At 41.2% G+C, this 8887-nt stretch overlaps 1 protein-coding gene across 1 annotated transcript in view; it reads right to left on the bottom strand.

Moving 5' to 3' along the window:
- Nucleotides 1-361: 361 nt before the first annotated feature.
- The window catches only part of palmdb (palmdelphin b), a gene marked incomplete in the record, with an annotated part of 78686 nt that continues 70160 nt past the window's right edge, over nucleotides 362-8887 (bottom strand). Inside the window, 3 exon segments of the mRNA XM_037694414.1 lie at nucleotides 362-1377; nucleotides 5879-5989; nucleotides 8027-8051. Of these exon segments, the coding sequence (XP_037550342.1) occupies nucleotides 362-1377; nucleotides 5879-5989; nucleotides 8027-8051 (1152 nt within the window).

Raw genomic sequence — 8887 nt, 5'->3', positions numbered from 1 at the left:
GGGGGGGCATGGTACTGATCTAGAACATGTAGGACTGTGGACTGACTTGAAGAACTGGGGTGTGAACCTCAGCCCTAAATCATGGACTCTATTAAACCTTCAGTGTTTTTTTTTTTTTTAACTTGCTTGAATTTAAACATACTAAAAAAATGTTAACAAAATAAACTACACAAAAGGGTCACAAATTTAATTTTGTACAACAATGAAAATGTCTGAACTAAAATACAGACCTAAATTTATTAGGATGCTGCAGCGTAAAATGATTTGATATAAATGAAGCGTTTAAACTGAAGGTGGCAGTAAAGTCTTTGTCATCTCAAAGGACCTGCTGGACGACAGAGACAGATCATCCTGGTCCTGCTCACACTGGTGCTGCAGGTGTCTTCAGGCTCCAGCTGCCTCTGTTCTGCAGATGACAGCTGAGTTTTCCTGACTTGTGAATGAACGTTGGCTTGTGAAGCTCTAACTCTTCCCAGGCTGGTCTGCAGGCGTCTTCAGCAACATCTCTGCCTCTTGAAACCTTGGCTTGACCCACTTTGGGTTGGAAGACTTTGCTATTGCATCCCTCTGGGTGGAATGCCAGATATTCCACTCTGCCACAGCTGTCAGTTTCATCCTCCTCCTCCTCATCATCATCTAACATAACCAGCTCGGCTTTAACATCTTCCTCTTCATCCGCAGCGTTCTCGTAGCCCATGAAGATCATCGTAATAGATTCTGGTTCGGGATCTTTTGGCAGGGTGCTGACAAGTTTACGTTCAGCATTTTTACTGGTTAAAGAAGGACTAAACTGATCTAAGTCCCTGTAAACTGGTTGGATGGGTGAAGGCGTTCCTTCAGATCTGAATATAAATGAGACAGGAGAGGGATCGGTCTTCCTGTTATCACCAAAGTTTGACCCTGGAGAACGAGTCTTTTCATTCTTGGATTGTCCTGAAGTATTAAAGCACAGCATTTTGCTGTTTGCATCCAAAATGTAGCCACTTGAACTAGAACCTTGTTGATATTTTTGGGGAAGATTCTGGTCTTCTGGAGTTATTTTTGTGAGAAGTGTTTGAGATGGATTCCTTGGTGTTGATGGTCTGGTACCCATGTAAGGTACAGAGTACACCGGTTGATGATAGTGCACCTCAGGGTGCACCTTCTCCTCTGCTGCCTCATGCAGAAGTTCTTCCACCTCTGTTGGCGTCATTTCTGTTGCACTGTTGACTGCTTCATCTCTCTCAGACTGCAGTGCATACACATATTTGCGGCCATCGTCGTAGACCTTCATCCCTCGCTCTGGAATGGATTCTGGGCTCACCGTCTCTGCAGAAAGCACCTGACTTTTGCCTGTCTTTTTGTTGTGCTCTACACTGATTTTAAGTGCAAAAGTTGCTGGAATGGAGAAAAAATAACATATTTTCAGGACAAAGAATGGAAAGAGAAGTCACAACATTTAGTCACAAATACAATTAGAGTGAACTGAGGTAATGCAAATATGTGCATGTTCTCACAAAACATCTAGCAAAACAAGCATTGGAAGAAAACAGACAAAAATAACCTCATTTGTCAGGATTGCAGTCTTGAGTTTAATTTTGCAGCTAAATTTGCCCCAATTTCTGTTCATCACAGCATATACCTATCTGCCTGTCTTCAGGTCTGGATTCACTAAGACAGGGCAGCACCAGTTTTGGCTCCCGTTTTTTGGACATCATTTGCACCTGCTATAGGACCTTGAAAAACTGTCAATTGTGTCAGGTTACAAGTACATTTAACTATTTTAGAGTTTCCATGTGAATAGACCAACACAGGATAAATGTACAGGACAAATGTAATGTGGAGAGAAAAAAAGATACATGGTACAATGCATACATTTTTATAAATAAAAATCTAAACTTGTTGACACGTGGTAAAACAACTGAAACCTCCACTACTATTTGTTTTCTAATTATTGCTGTAAATGCAATGCAATTTTTGTAGGATGTGTCCTTCATTTTTTCCAAGATAATGTTTTGTAGACATAATTAAATGCTTTTCTACAATTTCTATGACCTCTACTGTTCTTTCTCTTTCATTCTTTTCATTCATTAGCTCCTCAAAGTACTCCTTCCATCTTCCCGTCACACTCTCCTCACTTGTTAGAATATTAACATTCCTATCTTTAACAAGCCTAATCTGCTGCACATCCTTTCCAGCCTGATCCCTCTTTCTTACCAATTAATACAAGTCCTTCTTGTCCTCTTTAGTGTCCGGCCTCTCATACAACTCATCAAACGCCTTCTGCTTTGCCTTAACTACCTCACTCTTTGCTCTAGGTCCCACCTCCTTATATTCCTGTCTCCTCTCTTCAGTCCTCTCACTGTCATATTTCTTCTTGGCTAACCTCTTTCTTTGAATGGTTTCCTGCACTTCACTATTCCACCAACAGGTTTCCTTAGCATTCATTCTCTGTCCAGATGACACACCAAGTACCTTCCTACCTGTCTCTCTAATTACTGTTGCTGTAGTAGCCCAGTCATTTGGAAGCTCTTTCTTACCACGCAGAGCCTTTAACAGCTCCCCTCTGATCTCCTCACAACATTCTTCCTTCTTCAGCTTCCACCATTTGGACTTCTCTGAGTTTATTATTTTTCTCTTCTTCACAACAACAGTCATTCTACACACAACCATCCAATACTGTCTGGCCACGCTCTCTCCTGCCACAACCTTACAGTATCCAATCTCCCTCAGGTTTCCTCTTCTACACAGAATGTAGTCGACTGTGCACTCCTTCCTCCACTCTTATAGGTTACTCTATGTTCCTCCCTCTTTTGGAAATAAGTGTTGACTACAGCCATTTCCATTCTCTTGGCAAAATCCACCATCTGTCCTTCCTGGTTTCTTTCCTTGACACCAAACCTACCCATCACGTCCTCATCCCCTCTGTTTCCTTCACCAACATGTCCAATCAGGTCTGCTCCAATCACCACTCTTTCCTCCCAGGGAATACTCTCTATCACTTCATCCAGATCTTTCCAAAATGTATCTTTCTCCTCCACATCACATCCAACCTGTGGAGCATAACCATTGACAATGTTTAGCATCAGACCTTCTACTTCTACCTTCAGACACATCACCCTATCTGACACTCTCTTCACCTCTCTACATTATTTGCCAACTCCTCCTTTAGGACCACCCCTAGACCATTTCTCTTTCTATCCACACCATGGTAAAACAGTTTGAACCCTGCTCCAATGCAGAGTCTTGCTGCCCTTCCACTTGGTCTGTTGGACACATAAAACATCTACCTTCCTTCTCTACATCATGTCAGCCAGCTCTCTACCTTTGCCTGTCATTGTCCCCACATTTTGAATTGCAACCCTGAGTCCTACATTCTTCACTTTCCTCTTCTCCCTATGTCTCCTTACACGTTTCTCTCCTTGTGGTCTTTTGACTCTTTGACCTTTGTTCTTTGACCAGGCAACCCAATTTTCAAAAGGAACCTTCTTACCCTCTGATGTAGTCACACACCAAAATGTATATTGGTTCTTCACATATGATTCAAGTTATCATGCTACCAAGAAGGATGGACAGACAGAGGGTATTTCCAATTCCCCTTTTCACTTTCCTACTGGGGTCAAAAAGCCATGACGAGGCATTCGATACCTGGCATCTGCCTGCTGGAGGCGCCAGTGAGCTCACAGCCTGATCCTTCTTCTGCTGTGTTACTGAACCAAAACATCAAGCTGCCAAAAGGAGAACTGCATTTAAGTTTTCTCAAACTGGATTTTGACTCAGAACATGCAGCGATTTGCATCAATGTACAAATCATCAAGCGTGATTTTATCGAGCTCTTTAATGATCTGAGAGGAGAAATATGAGATTCTGCTCTTCCCTTTCAGGGTTTGACTGTGTGTCAGCTGCTGTGTGGGATCAAACACCATCTGGACAGAATGCCGAGAGACAAAAAGAAATGCTCTGAACAAGCTTCAGTGATGTCAGGACACAGGCTGAAGTGTTGTTTGGAAAATTTAAAAGAAAATTAAAAAAAATATGAAATCACCTCGTCAACAACAACCTGTCCTGCTTGTCCACTGCGCATGTTTGAATCTGGCAGCTCTTTAAAATATTTGGGATAAGACTAGAGTAGATTAGACTTGTCTTTGATTTGGGTTCAAAATAACTTGCAATGAGTTAATGTTCTTTTCCTGCAGCTTCCTTTGAGCTGTTAACCCCTGCCGACTCCTGTAGTCAGTTTTCAGTCCTGCAGCTAAAATGATTGTGTCATCGTTCACCTTTTTAACAGAACCAGGTTGATGGCTGCTCATTCAGCTGCAGGACGGGAGGCAGAAGGTACCGTAAGGTTCCTGTCAGGGTTCAATACACCTCAGTTCAAAGGAGAGCCTGAAAACTGGTGATTTTATAACCCAAGTCAACGCGAATTTGTATTCAAATTGTCAATATACTTGACTCACAGTACAGTACTTGATTTTTCTGCACCTCATGTTGTAGGATTGTTGACAGTTCAAATAATGTAATAAAAATATTTTGGGTCTTACATTATCTGGTGTAACAGTTAGTGGGTTTTAGCTCTGCTCAGGTTGTCATCACTCCTGTCAGTTCAGTGAACTCATGCTTAATTTGTAAACCGAACGATGCCGGAACGCAAATAGTGCGGGTAGGGGTGGGGTCCATATTGTTGGGCATCCCTAACTTGATTGTTCTGAGCCAACTCTTCTCCGCAGAATTTACTGTCCTCCTCCATATGTGAAACTCCAGACTCCTCCTCAGGCTGTTCATGGCGGCTGCCCGTGGGCTCCTGCCCGGGTACAACAGTCTGGTTAGCTCGGCACTCACCCACACCACTCCACCTACTCCAGTATCTCCATTGCCACTGCCTTCATGTGCTTCAAATCTCGGGTGTTTAGTTGTACAATGAGAAGACTTTTTTAAATTATTTTTTTTATTAAAGTCAAATGGATTGTCATTTCGATCACTATTATTTTCATAAATTGGTGCCATCGATTTGATACATGATGAACGTAACGTGATTACCCATCAAACATTTCTCTTGTGTAAATAATCAAAATTTTATTAATGACTCACTTAAACTCTAAAATTGATTTGAAATTTAGTTGTGCTGTTCAATTATGCTTTAGTGTTTTTAATTAAATTGCTCATGACTGTACTTTTTTTACAGAGATTTTTTATGGTAGAAGCAGAATTGCTTACTTGAAGGAGCAGCTCTGATGTGATATTAGGAAGTTCGTAAGAGGCTGTTGTGTTTAAAACGAGTGTTTATGTAATTATTTTCAGATTACATATCCAATATAGGTTTTATTCATTCAAGGCAATCAAATATGTTCATAACTTTATTATTAGTAAACCTGAGAGTTACCGGATCCAAGCAAACAGTTACCGGAACGCACCCTGAGAGTTCCTGGATCCTGTTCCTGCAGGAGCCGGCTCAAACTAAGCCCTGGTCGCACCATTAGCACAGTGTCTGCTGTAATTGATCTAACGTTAGTATGTATTATTTTTATTGTGTCTGCCACGCCCGGGGTCGTAGGTGAGGTCAGAGGTAGGGATGCTACATCAATGGTTGTGTTTTGGCTGTCCAAATGAAAACGTAACGGTGATATGAGCTCCTTAAAAACTGTTTTTGTGTGAAAACAAGACTGAAACCATCAAAAATAACATTTTCCTGTGTTGTTGGTCTATAATTGTGATTACGGTGACATGAGGTTTGAAACCATGAGGCCTTCTCAGTTAAATCAGGCAACATGTGCACGAGACAACAGATGTCTATAAAACTAAAGACGTTGCATTAAAATTGACCATATTTCACTGCTCTTCACCTTTCAGTTTTAATCATTCTTCAACAGATCGTTTCATATTTTAATCTGCTCTGTTGTACCTTTTTTTGTTTCATCACGCTCAGCTTCACAAACTGCAGAGGTTTTAGCTTTAGCCCGCGAGACGAACAGCGGGACATCTTGGACCGGCGACAGGACGTGATGCAGCACATCTGGGAACAAAAAAGAATTAGTGAAAATACTAAAGACTAGCGCAGCCATGTTGGATAAACAGTCGACCTTTTAAAGACAAAGGATTGAAGCATTATTACATATGCTTTGCTCAATAAGTCTTCAGCCCATTATTTCAACTCATAAACAGGTTGATGGTGGGAACAGAAAACACTGATTCTTCTCATTGTGTGTCAACAGGAAGGTGAGCTCAGGACTCACTGAATAAATTCATATTCTCTACAACTCTAAAGCAAAGGGATCGTAGCAAGCAGAACAAAAGAAACAAGGAACTGGTCCACAGTTATGGTTTCTGCAGCAAACTTGGAATTACTGCGTTCATTCATCTGCTCCAACTTTCAGAGCTTCATTATTTTTTTTCATTTAGCCTTTATTTATCCAGGTAGTCTCATTGAGCCACGAGAACTCATTTTCAAGAGAGACCTGTTTAGGGAGCACATGGTGGGGGTTAAGGGCCTTGCTCATGGGCCCAGAGTGGGGCGAATGAGGGTGGGGGCAAGTGTGGGTGTTTCACCTACCCCACCCACAATTTTGATGTTGTCGGGGCCGGGGCGTGAACCGGCGATCTTCGGATCACAAGCCCACCTCTCTAACCTCTCCGCCACCACTCCCCCATTAGTTGATTCGCCACCTTCCAAAAGTTTCTTATCAATTCCATTTTAATAATTTATGGCAGAACAACGAATGAAGAGCCAATTACACTTAATTACAAATTTTGTTCCCTGTCGTGGTGCAAAGGGGATGGGGGGGGGGGGGGCATTATAGCAGAAACATTAGCCGTTATAGCCAAAACATTAGCCATTATAGCTGAAACATTAGCCGTTATAGCCAAAACATTAGCCATTATAGCTGAAACATTAGCCGTTATAGCCAAAACATTAGCCATTATAGCTGAAACTTTAGCCATTATAGCAAAAGATTTAGCCATTATAGCCAAAACTTTAGCCATTATAGCAAAAGATTTAGCCATTATAGCCAAAACTTTAGCCATTATAGCAAAAACTTTACTATAGCAAAAACTTTAACCATTATAGCTCTAACATTAGCCATTATAGCAGAAACTTTGGCCATTATGGCCAAAACTTTAACAATTATAGCTGAAACTTTAGCCATTATAGTTGAAAATTTAGCCATTATAGCCAAAACGTTAGTCATTATAGCCAAAACTTTAACCATTATAGCTTAAACTTTAGCCATTATAGCCAAAAGTTTAACCATTATAGCTTTAACTTTAGCCATTATAGCAGAAACTTTAGCCATTATAGCCAAAACTTCATTATAGCCAAAACTTTAACCATTATTCCAAAACTTTAACCATTATAGCAGAAACTTTAGCCATTATAGCAGAAACTTTAACCATTATAACAGAAACTTCATTATAGCCAAAACTTTAACCATTACAGCAGAAACTTTAGCCATTATAGCAGAAACTTTAGCCATTATAGCAGCAAATTCTTCCTACCATCCCATTCTACCTGAGCAGAAAATGATTAAACGTCAGCAGCATCACAACTCCTTCTTATATCTATGCTTATGGATGAATTTATAATCATTTAATCATCACTTCACAGCTCTCTGATTTTCTTTCAGATCAGCTGGTGGGGTGTTAAAAGATTTGCCCCCCTTCCCCCAAACATGCCTTATTGTCAAGATGTAAAAGTGGAGCGTCAGTGTTGACGGTTGCCACAGTTAATTGGGCCGTAGGGAGCTCGGATTGGTTCTGATCACTCATGAAGGGGGCTTTAAAGGAAATATAAAAAATTTGAATGATAATGATTTGGAAATAATGGGCATTAGAAAAAAATGAGCAACCAATCGTTAGTAAAAGACCGAATGAAAAGGTATAAAATATGCTCAACTTTATGATAAATGTCATGAAAGACAATAATTAGCAACAATGTCATGTTGATCCAAATGTTAGGACTGTTAGTCTGTTAACATGTAGCAAACATCAAGTGTCTCACATTGATACAATAAATAAAATAAATATAAAATGAAAGAAGATTGAGTTTGTTTACCTGTGTGAAACTCTGCGTTGACGTCCTACACATGAAGACAGAGGAGTTGTGGGTCAGACTGTTTCATGTAAAGTCTGGACTGACAGCAATCAGTGCACGGCACGTGCATGTGAGCAGCCATGTTGTATGAATCACAGCTCAGAGGTGGTTAGAAAGCAGCAGTTAGAGGCAGTGAGGAGGACACACTTGCTGGTTATCAGGTTTAAAACATGAAGAATGTTGTATAAAGATCAGAACCTCCTCTCTGTAACCTGCAGGAGAGACGTCTGCACCAGAGGACGCAACGAGTGACTGAAGACAAGTTTTATTGTTGTCACTGAACATGAGTGAGTCTTCTGTCTGCATATTGCACAACCTCTCTGCCTCTGTGTGTTGTCTCTGGCTGCTCACCGTCCTTGCGTCCCCCCCACCCCCCCACCCCACACACGTAATGTTGGCGTCATTATGTGCTAGTGTGCAAGATTTTTTTCATTATCACGCTGTTGACCTTCAACTAAAGATTAAGAGCGTGTTAGGATTTTTTTTGTCTCCAAACCCTATGTGTCACTTTTCACCATGTTTTATTGTCAGTCCAAACAGATCTCAACATCAACAAGATCAACAAGTTCTATGCACGCTTTGAAGACCCGAACAGACCACCCAGCACCAGACTCACCTCACCACCGGATGAAGAGCATCTCAGCGTGACCTTAGCAGAAGTAAGGAGTACCTTCAGGAGGATTAATCCGCACAAGGCAACTGGCCCAGACAATATCCTCAGAAAAGTGTTGAAGGAATGTGCTGATCAGCTCTGTGAGGTGCTGGCAGACATCTTTAACACCTCACTTACCCTGGAGACAGTTCCCACCTGCCTGAAGACTG

This window comes from Nematolebias whitei, chromosome 20 (assembly GCF_014905685.2).
Source record: "Nematolebias whitei isolate Nwh7 chromosome 20, NemWhi1, whole genome shotgun sequence".
Taxonomy (NCBI): domain Eukaryota; kingdom Metazoa; phylum Chordata; class Actinopteri; order Cyprinodontiformes; family Rivulidae; genus Nematolebias; species Nematolebias whitei.
This window is presented reverse-complemented; position numbering and strand designations above follow the sequence as displayed.